Below are 23,540 nucleotides of genomic sequence, written 5' to 3'. Positions count from 1 at the left end.
AGACTACTGGTCACATAGCAACGCAGACAACAATCTTCCCTAGTTAGTAGCAATGAAAAGGCATTTATAATCACTCCAGCTGGTTTCCTGATATGTTTAATCTGCAAGAAGAACACTAAAAAGTCACAAAGCTGGTGTTTCTCATTGCGAGCTTCTTATTTAAAGTGTCCCATTCTACCTTAAATGGTACAGCAGTTACATTCTAGCACCTTAGGCACCATTTAAGGTGGAATGGGAAAATTATAACAAGAAGTTGGCGAATGAGAAGCGACTTCAGCCTCGTAAAAAGTTGAACATTGAGAGACATTTTATAAGAAACCATTCAGTTTCCTGCTGGAGATGCGAGAAAAGCGGCTATAGTTGTGCTAAAGCTTAAAGCAGAGCAAATATTATATGTTTAGCCATCACTAGCATATTAGCACATACTGAGACATATTTACAGTCAAGATGGTAAAATGGACATAAAATGTGGCTCCCAGGGTGCTTTGATTTTTGTTGAAAGGACAAAATGGCTCTTTTTAATATTTGGGTTGCCAAGCCCGGAGATAACCCATCGTGACTGGACAAAGCCCAAGATGTATATGCAAATGCTCAGTGTGATTCATATGACAAATATATGGACGATTTCCAACAAATCTGTTTCATTCAAAACAACATGCTGCCCATCCGAGCACCAAGAATACTTACTAACATGATTTACAAACGGCCATTTGGGATTCAGCCACGTGTGTTCAATACTGGACAAATAAGAAATGCACTGTTTAGGTGTAGAAGCTAGGATTTCATAACATTGCCTAGCACACTATATTAAACACGGCACCATTTGAGATTCAGCCACTGACAAACTGAGCTACAGCAGCTTTGGTAAACATGTGCCACACTATGTACTAAAGCTAAAAGCAGGCAGTGATGTACATTAGTAGGGCAATATAGTCTCTCTGCAGCCTATTTTACAAAGGCAATAAAAAAAAATCACCATGTCAACAATTACAGTCAAACACAGCAATGTTGGTGATTTGATTACTCTATGCGTGCTGACTTGTGCAGGTGCAGTGGTTGTGATTGGGTGTGGTTTGTGTGCGATGCTGAGGTCTACTTAAAAAACAGTGTGGCATGTGCCCATCCCCAGGGCCCTGATGACAACCTCGAGAGCCGGCAGGATTCCTGTAGCCGCATCAGATTTAAAACCCTGATGTTTGCCTACAAAGCCAAAAAACGGACAAGCCCTTCCCTGATGGCAATGGTCAAAACTCGAACCGTACCTCGAGCCCATCAAGCTTCAAGTACAGCTCAGCTTGACCCGCAATCCTTCAAGACGCGTGGAAGACAAGCATCAAGACTTTTCTCTGTCCTGGCACCCAGGTGGTGGAACAAACTCCCACTGGCTGTTCAAACAGCGAAGATTGTTTCTCCGAGTAGACAAAGCATTTTCTGTAAGTGGCTCTGGATAAGAATGTCTGCCAAATGCTGTAAATGTAAATGAAATTCTCCAGCGTGGCCGCTTCCACACCCTTGGCGTTATAGGGGCAGTCGTAGGCTGGAGGTTAAAGAACCAGCCCTTTGACCAGAAGGTCGCCGGTTTGATCCCCAGAGCCGGCAGTATGTGACTGAAGTGCCCTCGAGCAAAACATCCAACCACCAACTGCTCCCCGGGTGCCTTGGATAGGGCTGCTCCTGCCCTTGTGTTCAGTAGTGTGTATGTGGTGATTTACTGCATGGAGAGATTAAATGTGGAGGTGAAATTTCCCATTGAGGGACCAATAAGGGTCACTTAATCTAATTAATCTAAAACACCATCAGATCACCCAACTTCTCAGTCAGAGCTTAAGTGGGCATCACTACTTTCCTCACACTTCACCACAAATGATGAAGCTGAAATTTAGATATGACCTTAAAACAGTCTTAAATCTGCACACCCTGCCAAAATCACAGGGGGAGAATAATGTCCAGTTTGGGGCAAACATCTGTCCATTCTGATTGTGCCTCAATAGTGACAATACTTTGACTCAAGTCCGAGTTTTAGTTGCCATACACGCCTCTATAACAATAGCTCCTCAGTCGTTTTTATATTGTAGCCTCAAATTAAAGGTTGTAGGAATTATATAGCCTTTTTAAGTGCTGTCACTATAGAAGAGCTTTGAAGTGAGTAAATCAGTAATGGTTTAAAGATGTTGCCCTCTGGCAGCCGTTTCTGCTGCGTGGGTGACCTGGTGTGGAATGTGCAAACACACCCTGCCGAAACCCGACACTGTTTTTAATCAGTGAGGGGGAGCATGTGATGGGGTGATGGGAGGAAAGCGTGCAAAAAGCAATGAGAAAAGTCTTGATAAGGGGAAGAAAAACAAACAAATATTGATATCAGTTTGATATTAGAAATACAGCAGTCCGTCTTCTGGTGAAGTGATTACTTTACAGGAGGATTTTGATGATGCAAGATTTTATTCCAAGTCATTTTGGAGCATTTCTCTCGTTCTATCCATCCATTTAGTCACACAGTAAGCCTTTCACATCAATCAATCAATCAATCAGTCAAGCAAACAGTTGAGGGTGATACACATTTCCAATGTACAGTGCTTACAAAAAAACGCCCCTCACCCAATTCCTTTTATTTCTGCTAATTTGTCACAGGTGCTTCCGAGTATCCAACTAATTTTACTGTAAAAGAAAGGCAACACGTGAACCCAAAATGCAGCATTTAAATGATCCATTCCATTTACAGAATACAAAGATTTATTCATTTGGATTTATTGTCCATGTGAAAAACCCACGTAATTTGGCAGTAACAACTGCAATAAAACATTTGCGATAACTTGCGGAAGAATTTCAGCCCACGCTTCTTTGCAGCATTGTTTTAATTTGGCTACAAGAACTGACCATTTAAGGTCTTGCCACAGCATCTCAATAGGACTCAAGTTAGGACTTTGACTTGGCCTCTCTAAAACCTTAATTGCGTTTCTTTAGAGAAACGTTCAGAGGTGGACTTGCTTGTGCGTTTTAAATCATTGTCCTGCTGGACAACCCAACTATGCCTGAGCTTTAGGTCACAAACTGATGGCTGGACATTCTCCTTCAGGATTTTCTGATAGAGAGCAGGATTAATGGTTCCATCAATTATGAAGTTGTCCAGGCCCTGCAGAAGCAAAGCAGCCTCAGACCACCATACTACCACCACCATGTTTGGTGGTTTGATGTTCTTATAGTGGAATGCAGTGTTAGCTTTATGCCAGATATAACAGGACCCATGTCTTCCAAAAACGCTCCACTCTTGATTCATCAGTCCAGAAATGGGGGTCTTGGGGGTCATCTAGATCATTTTTGGCAAAGGCGAGATGAGCCTTTGTGTTCTTTTTGGTCAGAACTGGTTTATACCTTGCAACTCTCCCATGGATGCCATTTTGCCCAGTGTCTTTCTTAACTGAGACAAGTGAGGCCTGCAGATCTGTAGATGTTCATCTGGGATCTTTTGTGACCTCCTGGATGAAGCACAGTAAGACTGATGGGCATTGGTTCAGTGCAGAGACTTGGATTCATTCAGAGCATGTATTGGTTGGAATTTTTGAGTGGGTACTGGTTAGAGTCATCCACACCGCACACTGTTTGGCTCCGTTCAAAGTGGACTTTGGTTGGATTCGTTCAGAGCAGACACTGCTTGGATTTGGCATTGGTTGCCTTAACTTAAAATAGGCATTCGTTGCGTTTATTCAGAGTGAGTGTTGAATGTAAGGAAAGTTTCAATCCATATAAAATTTGTGTTTTTAAGCAGAAGAGGAGCCAACTGTGGGGGTTAGGTGCCTTGCTCAAGGGCACTTCAGTCAGGTACTGACAGCTAAGGGGATTGAACCAGCAACCTTCCGGTCACAAGGCTGGTTCCCTAACCTCCAGCACACAACTGCCCCAAAAGATTAGATTAATCTAAAAATTAGATTAATTAGATTAAGTGACCCTTATTCACCTCCGCATTTAACACATCCGTGCATGAAACACCGAATACACACTAGTGAACAGCAAGCGCACTTGCCTGGTGAGGTGAGAGAGGTGGGCAGCCCTATCCGCAGCACCCAGGCAGAAGTTGGGGTTTGGGTGTCTTGCTCAAGCACCTCAGTCACGAATCGAACCGGTGACCTTCCGGTCACAAGGCCGTCTCCCTAACCCCCAGCCCACGACTGCCCTAGTACATAGTCTGTGCTTCATGTGTATTGTGTATACGTTCTTCAAAAGTACTGAAATATTCTGGTGATCAGATATTTAAAAAGGCATGCACAGTTTGGAATATAAAAATGAAATGTTGGAATATTGTGGTGCTTTTACTGTGCCTGACCTTTTGTCATGCAAACATATTTTTGAGTGAGCCGTTTACACCTTTCAGCTGAAATGAGATATGACTGAATCGGATATGACTGAATCATATATAACTGAATCAGACATGACTGAATCAGATATGACTGAATCAGACATGACTGAATCGGATATGACTGAATGATATATGACTGAATCGGATATGACTGAATCATATATGACTGAAGCAGACATGACTGAATCAGATATGACTGAATCAGACATGACTGAATTGGATATGACAATCAGATATGACTGAATCAGACATGACTGAATCAGATATGACTGAATCGGATATGACTGAATCGGATATGACTGAATCATATATGACTGAATCATATATGACTGAATCAGACATGACTGAATGATATATGACTGATTCGGATATGACTGAATCATATATGACTGAATCAGGCATGACTGAATCAGATATGACTGAATCAGACATGACTGAATCATATATGACTGAATCAGGCATGACTGCATCGGATATGACTGAATCATATATGACTGAAGCAGACATGACTGAATCAGATATGACTGAATCAGACATGACTGCATCGGATATGATTGAATCGGATATGACTGAATCGGATATGGCTGAATCGGATATGACTGAATCGGATATGACTGAATCGGACATGACTGAATTGGATATGACTGACAGATATGATATGAGTGCTTTGCAACCCCAGAAAAAAAAAGCTCTGAAGTTCTGAGTGTAAAACACTAAATCTAAAAAGCAGCCCAACTTTTTAAATAGTGTAAAAATCTAAACTAAAAAAACAGCTACAGAGCTGAGATATGAGGTTAAAGGTTCAGAATTTTCCACCAGCCAGACTGATACACTAACACTGCAAATCCTGCTCCCGCACCCCCACCCCCACCCCCACCCCCACCCCCGTCTCTGTGGAAACTGCAGTCTCCAGGTACATTTCCTGTTTCCAGTGATCCCTGACCCCATGCCACGCGACCTCTCCGAACACACACAATCTGCTCTTCCTGACACACACACACACACTCACACACACACACACACACACACACACACACACTCACACACACACACACACACACACGCACACACACACACCTACGCCCTCATCCTGACACAAACACACACACTGAACCACAGCAGGGTGGAGGACCATCAAAGAAACTTCCTCTAAAGAAAATAACATAAATCACACACACACACACACACACACACACACACACACACACACACACACACACACACACACACACACACACACACACATCACTGAGGGACTGTGTGTGTGTCCTGTGTAAGAAAGTGCTCTTGACTGGGTGTTTTTTAGTGGCGGAAGGGACAGGAGGGTGTAAAGATGGAGTTTACCATGCAAGTCATTGTCAAATAACAGTCTAAATAGGTGTAGCGTAACAAAGGTAATGATGTAACATAAGGAAGGTAATAGGTGTAGCATAACCATTGAAATGGGTGTAGTGTAACCATGGAAATAAATGTAGTGTAACTATGGCAATGGGTTTAGCACAACCATGGAAACAGATGTGGTGTAACCACTGAGATGGGTGTAGTGTAACTGTGGAAACAGATGTAATGTAACAACTGAAATAGGTGTAGTGTAACCATGGAAACAGATATAGTGCAACTACTGAAATGGGTGTAGTGTAAGAATTGGACGCAGATGTAACGTAACCATTGAAACTGCTGTATGTCTACAGTCCTATTTTTTTGGATTTCCACTCAAACCTAAATCTTGAAACTCCAAAAGAACTGGGGACAACAACTGGACTAAGGCCAAGTTCACATTACAAACTTCATTGCTAAAGTTTTTTTCGCTCAATGGTTCACAATCGTGTAGGTAAGTGACTCAAACCTGTCACTGTGACTGAACCTGAGTCCTGAAATGACGAGCATGTGCACATCATAAACAACAACGTCAAGTGAATGAATCATGAGCGATGAGCAACAAACAAACCAGCAGAACAGGCCTTCGTCTGGGAGATAATCGGTTCTGATCAGCTCCCATTCATCATTAGAGTGAGGCCAAGGTGAAAAGGGTCAGATGCTTTCACCCCTTTTTCTGGCACTAAGTTCAGGGTCAGCGCTGCCGCCACGATAATCCTTAATGATGGAGCTTGTGCTGCAAAAAAACCCATGAATTCTGTTCTGAACGTTCTCAAGCTCGTTCTTTCTGGAGATCTGTATCTGATCTTGGAGCACATGTGAAAGGCTACATACACAGTACAAGCCTCGTTGCTCAAATCTGATTTTTTTGCTGATACGATGGTTCAGCCTCCTTTAGGTAAGCAAGTCAAATCTGTCATTAATGTGATGAACCGGCCTGAAATGACCCTCATGAGCTCCTCCTACTCAGTAACGTCACGTGACTGAATCACTGCATCATCGGCACAAAGTAACGAGCCGAACGAGCTTCGCTGAGAAGATCATTAACTCTGATCAGCTCTCAGCTTCGTTATTAGAGCCAGACGGAGGAGAAGAAGGCGAGATGAGCTGCTTTTCCACCGTTTACAGGCTTTAACGTCTGTTTGGCGCTGCTGCCAGAGTAACAGTGAATGATGGTGCAGTGCAGTGGGGAAAAAGCACATTAAGGTCGCATGTCCACAGATCAGATACATATCCAATCTAGGACCATCAAGGCAAAAAATCAGATTTGTGCCACTTCAACCAGGTAATATGAACGCAGCCTAACGGGGGGTGTTCAGGTACCACCCAACCTCGGTGCAAACCTATGCCTGAGTGACTGTGTGCCTTACCTGGGTATAGAGCTGTTCTGGACTGAGGGAGTTGATCCACCGTGTGTATCGCTCTGTGGAACCTTCTGGAACACGACACACCTGACAACCAACAATCTGACACACACACACACACACACACACACACACACACACACACACACACACAGAACAAGTTATTTGCTGCATTTAACATCTAAAGGAAAAAAAAGAAACATAACATTAAATATGCCATAAATTTTGTATATTTTAGTTTCACAATATGTTAATTTCAGCAAATAAACAGTCCTTATGAATTAAATTACGCAGAAGTGTGTCTCTGTAGAGGATGTGCTTATTTTCAATATTAAAATCAACACGTCATTTGACCACAGATGCGCCATCTTACATTTCTCACTCATCAAGGCACAAACAATTTTAATGTTCCTTCAAAGGTACAGCAGTGGTTTTAAGGTCTAATCATGGACCTTACATAAGTGTTTCGAGGTGAAAAGTTCGTATTTGTACCTTATCATAACCGAATGCTTTAAAACAGAAGAGTAGAATAAAAGCCTGGAGGCGAGAAAATAATTATGGTTCAGTTATGTTCCCTGACTAAAGGTACTGAGATGTACCCTTGAGAGTACCACCCCAGAGACAAGAGGGGCACTGCCCCAGTGACAGTGTAGTACCTATATTGCTGAGAGTGGAGGTTCTGATGCACTCCGCCGGTATGGTGTGTAGGACTGGTGTACAATCCTATGCACAGTTTATTATCATTGCAGTGACCCGCTACTGGCTGGTGTTGACCTCTAGAAGCTCATGAGGCATGGTCATGCTGATAGGATCATGGGAGATGTGCACCCTCCGGAAAGCAGAGGGCGTCGGCAGTAAGGTGTCAATCAAGACTAACCTGACGTACCTGGAAGCCCCCGTATATAAGGTTTATAGAGGGGTGACTGGTACGGCACTTAGTCCAAGAACAGAGAGAAAAGAAAAGGAAAGGAAAGAAAGGAACAGAGAGGGATCAGAAAAAAGAAAAGAAACAAAACTCCCCCAAGACCAAAAACTGGAAAAATAGGGTTGAGAGAAGGAATTGTGCCGAAACTGAAAAATACAACAAAAGACATCTAAGCCTCGAAAGGCGTTTACTCTACGAGCAAACACATCGTGCAAAGCCCGCCAACCGCCGCAGTCACGTTGGCGGCGTCTTTGTGTTGATTTCGCCTTTCTAAGTATCTTTTGTTTGAGCACGTCGTCTCTTTGGCGTCTCTTTGGTTTGCCCTTTACCTCCGCCTCCCTTTCCACCTTCCTCAGGCCGCCTTGACCGTTTAGTTCAGTTTTCGTGGGTTGGTGGTCACCGTGAGGGTGAAGTGTGTGGTTAGTGGTGACCTCCTTTACGAGTCCACTGCTTTGTATGAACCTCTCTGCCTAGTGTGCAACACGAAGAGCACTTCTCGTGGTGGAATCATGGCCTCCCCTGTATCTCGCTTCACGCTGATGCTACATTATTATTATTGTGAATGACCCTTGTGGGCTCATATTGTGGTCACATCAAGGCATATTCAGCATTGCACACATACATCTGGCCCACAGTGTCATTAATACAAAGCACCACTTCTTTAAAACACCAAAAGTCACTGGTGCCAACAGCACCCCCTTGTGGGGAAACTTCAGCCTGCTAAACGTGAGTGAACGAACGATTTCCAAGCCTTGAAGTGCTTCACATCTAAAAACTGGACATACAGACAAACAAAAGGAACAACAAATGAAACTTTATCTACTGAGCCACAACTTGGAGTTTCTGTTTTTGCTCCAGTCCAGCTGTTCCAGGAAACGGCTCCTAAAAACGAGCTCAAGCTGTCCTTTATACTTCCAAGCAGACAAACAGTCCTTCTCATTTCCTCTCTGTCTTCCTCGGCAACAGCAGACGTTTCTGTGGTAACAGCTCTTGCCAGCCAGCTGACCTCTGTGTGTGCCAGGCAGTTACTCATAACGTGCTCTGACCACTACATCCCACTGCAGCAAACATCTACTTATCTTCTTTCCAGCCTGACGCCAGACAGTCCAGCCGTGACTGCTGACCTAGAGGTCAAAGGTCAAACCAACAAACCGCTACCCTTCAACCTCTTTCCTCTTCTTTCATCTCTCCATTAGTAAACACCACTGATCCACACTGATCTGAGACCAGCCTTAGCACTTTATTATAATAATAGTGAGAACTGATTCAAGATCAACACCAAACCACACAGCTTTCAATCTAAAGCCTTTCTGAAGCCAGTGGTGCTACAAGCTCTGTGAGCCCTTCTGAATTCTTTGAATTTCTACATTCGTCTGATCAAAAATATGATGAGTCCCTCATCTAAGTGTAGTTTGGCATTAATTTCTTAAACTAAGTGATGCAACATTAAAGGTCTTTGTTGGCAAAAGTATTTGAACCTCAGCTCAAGTCCAAAAGGAATATGACCTAATGCTTCCTGTAACTGCTAAATAGTTCTGGAACATCTGCTTGGAGAAATTCTGACCCATAATGACAAAAACAGGCACATACACTATATTTCCAAAAGTATTCAGTCCCCCATCCAAATCATTGAATTCAGATGTTCCAGTCACTTCTATGGCCACAGGTGTATAAAGCTGAGCCCCTAGGCCTGCAGACTGCTTCTACAGACATTAGTGAAAGAATGGGTCGCTCTCAGGAGCTCAGTGAATTCCAGGGTGGTACCGTGATCGGACGCCACCTGTGCAGCAAGTCCAGTCGTGAAATTTCCTCACTACTAAATATTCCACAGTCCACTGTCAGTGGGATTATAACAAAGTGGAAGTGATTGGGAACGACAGCAACTCAGCGACGAAGTGGTCGGCCACGTAAAATGACAGAGCGGTCAGCGGATGCTGAGGGGCATAGTGCACAGAGGTCACCGACTTTCTGCAGAGTCAATCACTACAGACCTCCAAACTTCATGTGGCCTTCAGATCAGCTCAAGAACAGCGTAGAGTGCTTCATGGAATGGGTTTCCATGGCCGAGCAGCTGCATCCAAGCCTTACACCACCAAGCGCAATGCAAAGCGTGGAATGCAGTGGTGTAAAGTGCCGCCACTGGACTCTAGAGCAGTGGAGACGAGTTCTCTGGAGTGACCAATCACGCTTCTCCATCTGTAAATCCGATGGATGATTCTGGGTTTGGCGGTTGCCAGGAGAACAGTACTTGTCTGGCTGCACAGTGCCAAGTTTGGTGGAGGGGGGATGATGGTGTGGGGTTGTTTTTCAGGAGTCGCACCTTCTCAGAAGAGCTGAAGCTGTTATAGCTGCAAAGGGTGGGCTGACATCATATTACATCCTATGGATTAAGAATGGGATCTCACTCAAGTTCATGTGTGAGTGAAGGCAGACGAGCCAATACCGTTGGCAATATAGTGCTACTTAAGATGTTCGATGCTTTTCCCTTTTTTGTAAAACATCTTCTCTTCTATTTATAAACACACACATGGTATAGATTGAAAGTTCTGAATCTGCACTTCCCACCAAATTTCTCTCCTACGAGTCAGAAATGATTCATATTCTATGCAAGAAGCTGTGTTTTTAGCAGAGGGGAACTCTTGGGGTCTTGTAGAGAAGGCCTAATGATTCGTGCGAACTAGAAAAGAATAACATCTATAAAGTTCATGTTTATTCAATACAATCATGACAGAGGAATCAACCAGTGCCCCATACAGCTCACAGCAGCACTATCCCAGGCTCTGTACTGAGTCACTGTGAAACTGCTACATGGAAATAAATCAATAAACAAACAAATAAATAAGTAAATACGGCACAGTCCGTTGTGCTTTATTCAAGACCGTGTCTGCCAGTCACATCGTACAGATAAGCAAGGCTTCAGGCTGTTGGCTAGCTGTGGTTTGGGTCTCCACACCTTCACGTCCGAGCCCTGACTCTAGCTCTTCTCATCGTGCAAGCATAAACAAAGAACACTGCCTTCACAATAAGAGTCCTTACAGAATAAACCCTGTCAATAACTGCTGTACATTATCCAGAGCGACTTACAATTTGATCATTTTACACAGGGAGGCCAAGGCGGTGTTAGGAGTCTTGCCCAAGGACTCTTAAATTGGTATAGTGTAGGGCGCTTGGCCTGGTGGGGGATTGAACCCCAGTCTACAGTGTAGAAGGCAGCAGTGTTAACCACTACACCAACCAACCACCGTATAACCGCTGCAGAACAATTAGAATAATTACACATATAATAGCCACTTATAGTCATCGTTCGCCAAATCACGGTGCCAAAAAGGGTTCCTGGGAGTGATGCCATAGATGTAACTAAATTCCATAGATGACTAAGACCCAAGATGCCTGTGACTAAGACCCAGCAGTGAGGAGCTGAACTTCACCCTCCTCTGCTGTCACTGCAGACGGGCAGGGTCGCCTACAGAGCAGCGCTAGCAGCTGTTAATGAAGTGATGCTCTGTTATTTCCCATTTCATAGAGGAAGATTTCAACCACTACCCCCTGTAACTCAATTCCAAGGGGCAAGATGACACTCAAAAACAAGCGGTAGTGGTAAAATAAGAAATTGGATTGGGCGTTGGTTTCCTAAATGGGCTAAATCCAACCCATCGTACTGACCTATTGCAGCCGTACATTCCATCAAGGTCATATTTAGGTGGGCTGACCGGTTCCTTTTGACTGTTCCTTGACAAGGTTGAAGCACAAAGTAGATTGTGCCTTTCCAGTTACAGCCCCCCCAAACTCTGGAATGAGTTGCCTCTGCATTTTAGGCTGGCGCCTACACTGCCTGTTTTTAAATCTTAGTGCATGCACTTTATTGTCTGTTTTGTTTAAACCGGTTTCTGTGTTTTTATTGCCTGTTTTATTGGTTGCACCACATTCATCGTACAGCACCTTGGTCAACAGCTGTTGTTTTTAAATGTTCTCTATAATAAATTTGACATTAAAATACATTTCAACTGACAGTTCCTTTAAAAGCTCCAGGTTAAAACTACTAAACTGAAAGGTTCTTTATGGAACCGAAGCAATTAATCCATGGCATCACTCCAAAAAGCCCGTTTTCAGAAAGTGTGACTCACTATCCACTTTAACGCTTTCTTCTTCTCACTGAAGGCTCATTTGCATTTTGCATTCCTTCTCTGACTGGCAGTGAACGGCTGAACAGCACACACACTGTCAGACTCACACTCAGCAGTAAGCTCTCTAATTCCTTTAGCAGCCGCCACAAAACCTCCAAAACTATTAATAACAAACCTCCAAAATTCCCCCACATTCCACACCAGGGTTTTTCCAAACGGCTCCACTGACAGGGATATGGACAGAGGGGGCTTCCACATTTATACATACATATACAGCTCTGTGCAAAATCTTGTTTTTATTTACAAAATTTATTTGTGTAGTTTGTGTTTATTTGCTGAGAAAAGTGTTAATATTCGAATAAACAAAATTCATACAATATTAATTAATAACGACTATAAATATATAATCATATAAATAATAAACAGTGATGTTCTGGATGTTGGCGTGTTTGTTTAACCATCTCCAGGCCGCTCCTCGAGGAAGTCCAGTATTATATGTAGTTAAAACGCAGCTCCTGGTTTGACCAATCAGTGCTCAGTAAATTGAGCTCATGATGTAATTGATGATATTAACGAGTCTCTGTGGCGGCTGTGAAGGTGTCCAGGAAAAATATGGACCCAAGAAATTCTTGTTAGTTTTTATAGTTTTTCTGTTTATTTGAATTATGAATACGACTTTATTCTAATGTATATTGTGATGAACTCACTGCTGAGGTCAACTGGTTAAACATCAGCTTTGACGCCTAAAACTTTCACACAGTGCTGTATACAGTTCTGTGCAAAATTCAGAGACCACCTTTTCATCTTTTACAGTTGAAACGGAACAGAAATTCACACAGAAGGCTAAACATTATTTCATTTCTTCAGTGTTTAGTGTCTCCGCTCTTCACCTTCATTGTGGATTTTTAGGAGACTCACTTTCAGTTTTTCTCCGAAATCTACAAGGAATTTCTTCCACACCTCCACAGTTCAGTCTTAGAAGTTGGTGGTGTTTTCTGCTTTTCACCATAGAAAGAAATCCCAAATATAAATTTAGACTCATCTGCACACCCCACTACATATATGTCCATATATGGAAATCAAGCCTCTTGTTCAACGTTTAACAGATAAAACCAACACTTTATCTGTTTATTTATACGTCTATATATAACATCATGACCACCTCCTTGTTTCTATGCTCATCGTCCACTTTATCAGCTCCACTTACTGTATAGTTCCACTCTGTAGTTCTACAGTTACAGACTGTAGTCCATCTGTTTCTCTGATACTCTGTTACCCTGTTCTTCAGTGGTCAGGACCCCCATGGACCCTCACAGAGCAGGTACTATGTGGGTGGTGGGTCATTCTCAGCACTGCAGTAACACTGACGTGGTGGTGGTGTGTTAGTGTGTGCTGTGCTGGTCTGAGTCGATCAGAGGATGAAAAGCGGGCTAATAAAGTATCAGAGAAACAGATGGACTACAGTCTTAAAGGCACAGTAACAAAACATATAACCACAAAAACTTCATAAATGAACCTCAGAGGGGGAAAATAAGTACATGAAATGGGGCAGTCGTGGGCTGGAGGTTAGGGAACTGGCCCTGTGACCGGAAGGTTGCCGGTTCGATCCCCAGGGCCGACAGTCCATGACTGAGGTGTCCTTGAGCAAGACACCTAACCCCCAACTGCTCCCCAGGCGCCGTGGATAGGGCTGCCCACCGCTCCGGGCAAGTGTGCTCACTGCCCCCTAGTGTGTGTGTTCACTAGAGTGTATGTGGTGTTTCACTTCACGGATGGGTTAAATGCGGAGGTGAAATTTCCCCTTTTGTGGGATTAAAAAAGTATCACTTTTAATATGGGCTCTGAACGAAGGAGGGATGTGATTTTCACTTTCGGTTTGACTCACAGCCGTACGGTGCAGGGCGGCGGTCTCATACTGCAGTCTGACTCTCTGGGGCATCATGACATCATCCTGCACAAACACAAAGCTTATATCAAACATTGAAGACTGTCAGCAATGACCTGTTCCCCTCTACTCCAGTCCACTGGCCTGCACAATACTTTTACAACTGGCTGAAGTTGTCTGGCAAGCAAAGGGCTTTTAATAGCTGTTTGACATGATCTTTAATAGTCCATAATATATTAGTTGTTTCTAAAATCACATGTCAACTGCTTCCACACATAATAACTGAGGTGTTTATTAGCCTACGGTGATTATGTTTACAAACCTCCATTGCAGCGGTTGTCAATAAGGCCAAAAAATGATGTCACAGTAATAATATAAACATTTCTGAACACTGATCAAAATATATCAGCAGTAGTGTGATGAGAACTTGGCAGATGATTGCACAGTGTGTTTCACAATGTATCCGAATGCTCTGTATTGACTGTAATATAAAGAGCTCAGCTACACTGGTGGGGAAAAAAATTCCTGGCGTTCCCAAAAGCTCATACAGAGAGCAGAGCTCAGTGAACAAAAATCCTCAAGAGAGGGCATAACACACACACTAACACACACACACGTTTGTCTTGCTATACATATGAGGACATCCATAGGTTTCTACTGATTTTTGTGTTACAGTAGCTAAATAATACTACACCTAAACATAACCCTAACCTTAACATCACCAATTGTTCTGCTCTTAGTTTCCAAATGAAAAAAGTAATTGTGGTGCAAACAACACATCAAAATGTCCTAACCTGAGCAAAAAGTTCATGTAGTCCTATCATAGTGAGGACACTGGGTCCTCACAAGTATAGCACTACAAGAACACACACACACACACACACACACACACACACACACACACTCTCTCACACACAAACCTGCCACTGTAGAAACTAACCAGAATCTCACACCATCACCAGCTTATTTCAGCCCTTAGTTACAGATAAGAGTGTGTCAGAAACCTTATAATTAGGTCTATTAGCAATTACTGAACAACTCCACACGGTTTGAAGTGAGTGTGTTAAGATTTAGACATGCAGTTAGCACAACGTTAACTGGTGGGGTATAAGCCCCCATTACTTGTTAGTTACATTAGCCTCGTAGCTCCAGTGTCACAACTTAAGAAGCAAACTTCAGACACCAAACCACGTCTTGGCTGTTAGTCTACGTTCATGTATATTTCATTTTTCCTCTTCAACTGCATCTTCAAATCAGAGATGGTTTATCTTGTGTCCATCACTATCCTGGCAGAGTCCAGCTCTCTCTCTATTGCAACATGGCTGGAAAGAGTCAGACTCTATGAAGACAAGCAGAAACCTTATGAAGCTCTTACTCAATCACATCTGTCTCAAAGCATTCGCTGCGTTACTTCATACTCTCTGAGGAAACTACTAAAGATCTCATGAAACTTTCCTACTGTGCCTCAATTCAGAAACTATTCATAATGCATGCATTCTATTCTAACACTATACGCTATAGTCTTACACTCTACCCATCTTACATTATACACTTCTATTCTAACACTATACACTATAGTCTTACACTCTACCCATCTTACATTATACACTTCTATTCTAACACTATACGCTATAGTCTTACACTCTACCCATCTTACATTATACACTTCTATTCTAACACTATACACTATAGTCTTACACTCTACCCATCTTACATTATACACTTCTATTCTAACACTATACGCTATAGTCTTACACTCTACCCATCTTACATTATACACTTCTATTCTAACACTATACGCTAGTCTTACACTCTACCCATCTTACATTATACACTTCTATTCTAACACTATACGCTATAGTCTTACACTCTACCCATCTTACATTATACACTTCTATTCTAACACTATACACTATAGTCTTACGCTCTACCCATCTTACATTATACACTTCTATTCTAACACTATACGCTAGTCTTACACTCTACCCATCTTACATTATACACTTCTATTCTAACACTATACGCTATAGTCTTACACTCTACCCATCTTACATTATACACTTCTATTCTAACACTATACACTATAGTCTTACACTCTACCCATCTTACATTATACACTTCTATTCTAACACTATACGCTATAGTCTTACACTCTACCCATCTTACATTATACACTTCTATTCTAACACTATACACTATAGTCTTACACTCTACCCATCTCACATTATACACTTCTATTCTAACACTATACGCTATAGTCTTACACTCTACCCATCTTACATCATAGACTTCTATTCTAACACTATACACTATAGTCTTACACTCCACCCATCTTACATTATACACTTCTATTCTAACACTATACGCTATAGTCTTACGCTCTACCCATCTTACATTATAGACTTCTATTCTAACACTATACGCTATAGTCTTACGCTCTACCCATCTTACATTATAGACTTCTATTCTAACACTATACACTATAGTCTTACGCTCTACCCATCTTACATTATAGACTTCTATTCTAACACTATACACTATAGTCTTACACTCTACCCATCTTACATTATACACTTCTATTGTAACACTATACGCTATAGTCTTACGCTCTACCCATCTTACATTATAGACTTCTATTCTAACACTATACACTATAGTCTTACACTCCACCCATCTTACATTATACACTTCTATTCTAACACTATACGCTATAGTCTTACACTCCACCCATCTTACATTATACACTTCTATTCTAACACTATACGCTATAGTCTTACACTCTACCCATCTTACATTATACACTTCTATTCTAACACTATACACTATAGTCTTACACTCTACCCATCTCACATTATACACTTCTATTCTAACACTATACGCTATAGTCTTACACTCTACCCATCTTACATTATACACTTCTATTCTAACACTATACGCTATAGTGTTACACTCTACCCATCTCACATTATACACTTCTATTCTAACACTATACGCTATAGTCTTACACTCTACCCATCTTACATTATACACTTCTATTCTAACACTATACGCTATAGTCTTACACTCTACCCATCTTACATTATACACTTCTATTCTAACACTATACGCTATAGTCTTACACTCTACCCATCTTACATTATACACTTCTATTCTAACACTATACGCTATAGTCTTACACTCTACCCATCTTACATTATAGACTTCTATTCTAACACGATACGCTATAGTCTTACACTCAACCCATCTTACTTTATATACTTCTACTCTAACACGATACGCTATAGTCTTACACTCTACCCATCTCACATTATACACTTCTATTCTAACACGATACGCTATAGTCTTACACTCTACCCATCTCACATTATACACTTCTATTCTAACACTATACGCTATAGTCTTACACTCAACCCATCTTACATTATACACGTCTACTCTAACACGATACGCTATAGTCTTACACTCTACCCATCTCACATTATACACTTCTATTCTAACACTATACGCTATAGTCTTACACTCTACCCATCTTACATTATACACTTCTATTCTAACACTATACACTATAGTCTTACACTCTACCCATCTTACATTATACACTTCTATTCTAACACTATACGCTATAGTCTTACACTCTACCCATCTCACATTATACACTTCTATTCTAACACTATACGCTATAGTCTTACACTCTACCCATCTTACATTATACACTTCTATTCTAACACTATACACTATAGTCTTACACTCTACCCATCTTACATTATACACTTCTATTCTAACACTATACGCTATAGTCTTACACTCTACCCATCTCACATTATACACTTCTATTCTAACACTATACGCTAGTCTTACACTCTACCCATCTTACATTATACACTTCTATTCTAACACTATACACTATAGTCTTACGCTCTACCCATCTTACATTATACACTTCTATTCTAACACTATACGCTAGTCTTACACTCTACCCATCTTACATTATACACTTCTATTCTAACACTATACACTATAGTCTTACACTCTACCCATCTTACATTATACACTTCTATTCTAACACTATACACTATAGTCTTACACTCTACCCATCTCACATTATACACTTCTATTCTAACACTATACACTATAGTCTTACACTCTACCCATCTTGCATTATACACTTCTATTCTAACACTATACACTATAGTCTTACACTCTACCCATCTCACATTATACACTTCTATTCTAACACTATACACTATAGTCTTACGCTCTACCCATCTTACATTATACACTTCTATTCTAACACTATACGCTAGTCTTACACTCTACCCATCTTACATTATACACTTCTATTCTAACACTATACACTATAGTCTTACACTCTACCCATCTTACATTATACACTTCTATTCTAACACTATACGCTATAGTCTTACACTCTACCCATCTTACATTATACACTTCTATTCTAACACTATACGCTATAGTGTTACACTCTACCCATCTTACATTATACACTTCTATTCTAACACTATACACTATAGTCTTACACTCTACCCATCTTACATTATACACTTCTATTCTAACACTATACGCTATAGTCTTACACTCTACCCATCTCACATTATACACTTCTATTCTAACACTATACGCTATAGTCTTACACTCTACCCATCTTACATTATACACTTCTATTCTAACACTATACACTATAGTCTTACACTCTACCCATCTCACATTATACACTTCTATTCTAACACTATACACTATAGTCTTACGCTCTACCCATCTTACATTATACACTTCTATTCTAACACTATACGCTAGTCTTACACTCTACCCATCTTACATTATACACTTCTATTCTAACACTATACACTATAGTCTTACACTCTACCCATCTTACATTATACACTTCTATTCTAACACTATACGCTATAGTCTTACACTCTACCCATCTTACATTATACACTTCTATTCTAACACTATACGCTATAGTGTTACACTCTACCCATCTTACATTATACACTTCTATTCTAACACTATACGCTATAGTCTTACACTCTACCCATCTTACATTATACACTTCTATTCTAACACTATACGCTATAGTGTTACACTCTACCCATCTTACATTATACACTTCTATTCTAACACTATACGCTATAGTCTTACACTCTACCCATCTTACATTATACACTTCTATTCTAACACTATACGCTATAGTGTTACACTCTACCCATCTTACATTATACACTTCTATTCTAACACTATACGCTATAGTCTTACACTCTACTCATCTTACATTATACACTTCTACTCTAACACTATACGCTATAGTGTTACACTCTACCCATCTTACATTATACACTGTATTCTATTTTCTTACCCTTTATTTTCTTACACTACACACTATCTTCTAACACCTATAGTTTCAGACTATATATTATTATTCACTACATTCTATCAGTATACGCTGCCCTCTCATGCTATAAAGTACATTCTTACACAATAGGCTACATTATTGTATTACACGCCGTATTCTTACACTATTCACTACAATATTACAGTTTAGGCTACATTCTCTTAGCTATACCCTGTACTCTTATGCTTTACACTACACGTTCTTACATTATTTGCTACATCCTACATTCTTATTCTATGCAGTATTCTTACACTAAATGCTATATTTGTACACTGTAGATTTTATATTATATACCATACTATAACCCTACATTCTATTCCTCCTACATAGTACAGTTCTTACACTACTCTATGCATGGTGTAATCTGCCACCTGCCTGGCAGTGTTCAGTGTGGATATATTCCAAGTGGCGAACCTAGTACCTTGTGCAAGCACTCAATTTGAGACACAGCTTGAAACACTTCTGGTTCCCATATGAAGCTCTGAAGTTCTGGAGATGAACCAAAAAGACCAAACAAAAAAATAGACTAATGCACTCCAGAAACATATGGTGAACTGTTTTCACTCGGAGTAGATTTAATACCAATGTAATAATCAATAAAGATTATTTTTAATTGACCTAACATGGCCTGCACACACACACACACACACACACACACACACACACACACACACACGCACATGCACACATTCACACATTCACACTGAACTTTGTGTCCAAATCCTGTATGTGGGAAAAGTAGTGTATTTGAAGGTAATGTGTGTTTCTCATGGCCTTGTGTGTGTTTTGGCTTCAAGGGAACCTTGGAAAGCCTCCATATCTCTATAACAGATACACACACAGTAGATTTCTTATGGTCACAGTAATATATGGTTTGTGGTGTGTTTATGAGAGGATGAAGGTTGTGTGTGTGTGTGTGTGTGTGTGTGTGTGTGTGTGTGTGTGTTTTCAGCACTGTAATGACAGACTTTGTAGTTAAACCCAGAGAAAAACAGCATTAACCTACAGTACTAACTTTTGTCATGGCCACTGTGTAATTTTCTGTTAAATATATGTTTCTACTTTTTTTTTCTGACACTGAAAAATGAGAAACTTAAAGGCCATTTTGACCAGAAATAAAATAAACAAAAGGGAAGACTCTTTGGACAGTACAGTACATATTTAGATATACTGTTACTGTCATATAGCCTTGCATCTACATTTATACATTTTCAACATTCTCACATGACTCTGAAGTGACAGTAGACTTTTACCTGGACCACTTCAATCAGATACTGTTTCAATTAGAATTAAGGCTGTTCTCCTGTAATGTTACCACTTTGGAAATATACACACAGCCCCCAAAAAATGTATTGTTTTTTGAAAAATATAGGCCTATTGTAAGTTTAACGCCAGCAACACTTTTCCAAAAAGTTGGGACAAGGGCATGTTTACCACTGTGTTGCTTCACCTCTTCTTTTAATAACAGACTGTAAGTGTTCGGGAACTGAGGAAACCAAGTGCTGTAGTTTGATGAAACTGAAATATTTTGCCGTTTTTGCTTGATGTGAGATGTCGGCCACTCAGAAGTTTTGGGCCTCCGTTGTCAAATTCTTTGGTTCATAATGTACCAAATGTTTTCATTGGGTGACAGGTCTGGACTGCAGGAAGGTCAGTTTAGCACCTGGACTGTTTTACTACAGAACCATGCTGCTGTAATACACGTGATAATGGATGGCAGCATATGATGCTCCAAAACACGCATATATCATTCAGCATTGATGGTACCTTCACATATGTGCAATTCACCCATGCCACGTACTTCCATTCCATCACAGATGCTGGCTTTTAAACTGTGTGAGAACAAGCCAGATAGTCCATCTCCTCTTTAGCCTTGAGGAGGTGGCATCTATGATTTCCAAAAAAAATTTGATTAGTTAAATATGCTTGAACCCAGAGAAGGTGGCAGTGTTTCTGGCTCCTGTTTATATATAAGTTTTAACTTGCATTTGTGGATGCAGCGATGAACTGGTGTCACAGAAAGTAAAGCACTTTGAGCTGTCACTGGCATGAAAAGTTCTATATAAAGAAATGTATTATTATGTATCATTATTATTATTATTATTACACGCAGAAAGTAGAAATGCAATGAACTTCTAAGCCTGAACTTTTGAGGTGTGGATAAATATCCCTGCAGATTTTTTTTCTGAAAAATTCAACATGAGTCCACAGAAACAACAATAAAATAATAAAGACAAAAATCTAGACATTTTATTTAGTAGTTAAGCTTCTGTGTAATTTCCTTTTAAATTCCTGCTTTTTTCCTGAAAGTGAGGAATGAATAACTTGTACTTACACAGTGTAAACATACCACACTGTGTAAACGTAGGTAACACTTTTAGACAGAATACATTTACAGGTCTAGTGCGCACACACACACACACACACACACACACACACACACACACACACACACACACACACACACACAAACACACACACACACACACACACACACACACAGGGCTCATTAATCTTGTTCTTTTGACAGTTTTGTCAAACACTCAGTGGACTGTAGGAGCCACCTGCTGAAGCAGTGAGTGCCTGTGTGTATGAGTGTATGAGCAACACGTCTATGGCCACTCTTGGTTCATATTTCTTTATTTTTTTCACTCAGTTAACACACTGGATACCCAGGAATGACTGAGCATACCTGGCGGTGCCTTTGGGCAAGACAATAAACGCTGACCTGCTTCCAGACAGGGTTAATTAACTTTCCCTTAAAGTACATAACACACTCACCGCATCCTGGAAGCACAGGCATTCTCCAGAGCTCTGAGACACGGCCTGGTTTTTGGCAAATCCAACTGTAGGTGAAAAAGAGAGATCATATTAAAGAAGCTGTTCTCAGATCTCAGGACATTAAGAGTGTTTTGTACCCATGTTAGTTCTGGGCTGATGCGGATATTTGATTCATTTCTTGTACAAATTTGTCAATCCTGAAACATCTATAGAACAGAAAATAGGCTTATCGTTTCTAGGGTTACAAATGGTATAATATAACGATAAAACGCTGACATTTTTGTGCTGAAGTAGCCCAGCATCACCTGAATGTTACTGAATCATGTCAAATATTTATTGTAGTAACTGAATAATTTATTTCAGTTACTAAATCATTTATAGTAGCCAAATTATCTGTAGTAGTTTTAAGTAGTTATTAAGTAGTGTGTAATATTTACTGAATATTTTATAGTTTTTACCTAATATTTCACAGTAAATACTCAATGTTGTATTACACCTACATAATTATTACAGTACTTTCTGAACATTTGAGTTTTTACTGAGTATTTTATAGTAGATACAGAATAATTACGGTACTAAATATTTTATTGTAGTTACTGGATATTTTACAGTAGATAATCATTTATAGGAAATACAAGATACTTACAGTACCAACTATTTTATAGTAGATGGTCAATGTTTCATAGCAGACAGCACAATTACAATACTGTCTAATTTATGGTAGTTATTGGATAATCAATAGCAGACTCTGGAAAATGTATGGTATTCACTGAATTATGGATAGTATTTATTTTGTAATTCATAGAAGTTACTTAATGATTTATAGCAACTACTGAATTATTTACGTATTTAGTTTTAATTATTTATGTTTTATTTAATAATAGTACATGTATTTGAGCAACTTTTAGTAGTTATGACATAATTACATAATTACTGAATAATTAATACTATAGATAATAAATAAATAATATAGTAGACACTGAATAATTTATAGTAGATAATGAATCATTTCAGTAGTTACAGTGTAATTTAGCCATTCTTGTAAAATGTATAGCAGATACTGAATAATTTCAGCACCCACAATGTAAATTATAGTAACTACTGAATTATTTATATTTAATACTGAATAATTACAGTAGTTATTGTATAATTTATAATCATTGCTGTTTATAGCAGATAATAAATATATTTTGTAGTAAGTGCTGAAAAATTAAAGCAATTACTGAATTACAAAAGATACAAAAAAAAAAACGTTGAGTTTTTGCTGAATATATTACAGCAGATAGTAAATAATATACAGTAGTTAGTAAATAGTACAAA

General features: G+C 40.0%; 1 protein-coding gene across 1 annotated transcript in view; it reads right to left on the bottom strand.

Annotated features, from left to right (window-relative positions):
• The window catches only part of b3gntl1 (UDP-GlcNAc:betaGal beta-1,3-N-acetylglucosaminyltransferase-like 1), a 52,617-nt gene that overhangs the window by 17,402 nt on the left and 11,675 nt on the right, over positions 1-23,540 (bottom strand). Inside the window, exons 5-7 of the mRNA XM_037543771.1 lie at positions 22,221-22,285; positions 14,027-14,092; positions 7,099-7,194 (exon numbers count right to left, since the gene is read on the bottom strand). Of these exons, the coding sequence (XP_037399668.1) occupies positions 7,099-7,194; positions 14,027-14,092; positions 22,221-22,285 (227 nt within the window). The remainder of the gene's footprint in view (positions 1-7,098; positions 7,195-14,026; positions 14,093-22,220; positions 22,286-23,540) is intronic.

This window comes from Pygocentrus nattereri, chromosome 12 (genome assembly GCF_015220715.1).
Source record: "Pygocentrus nattereri isolate fPygNat1 chromosome 12, fPygNat1.pri, whole genome shotgun sequence".
Classification (NCBI taxonomy): domain Eukaryota; kingdom Metazoa; phylum Chordata; class Actinopteri; order Characiformes; family Serrasalmidae; genus Pygocentrus; species Pygocentrus nattereri.
This window is presented reverse-complemented; position numbering and strand designations above follow the sequence as displayed.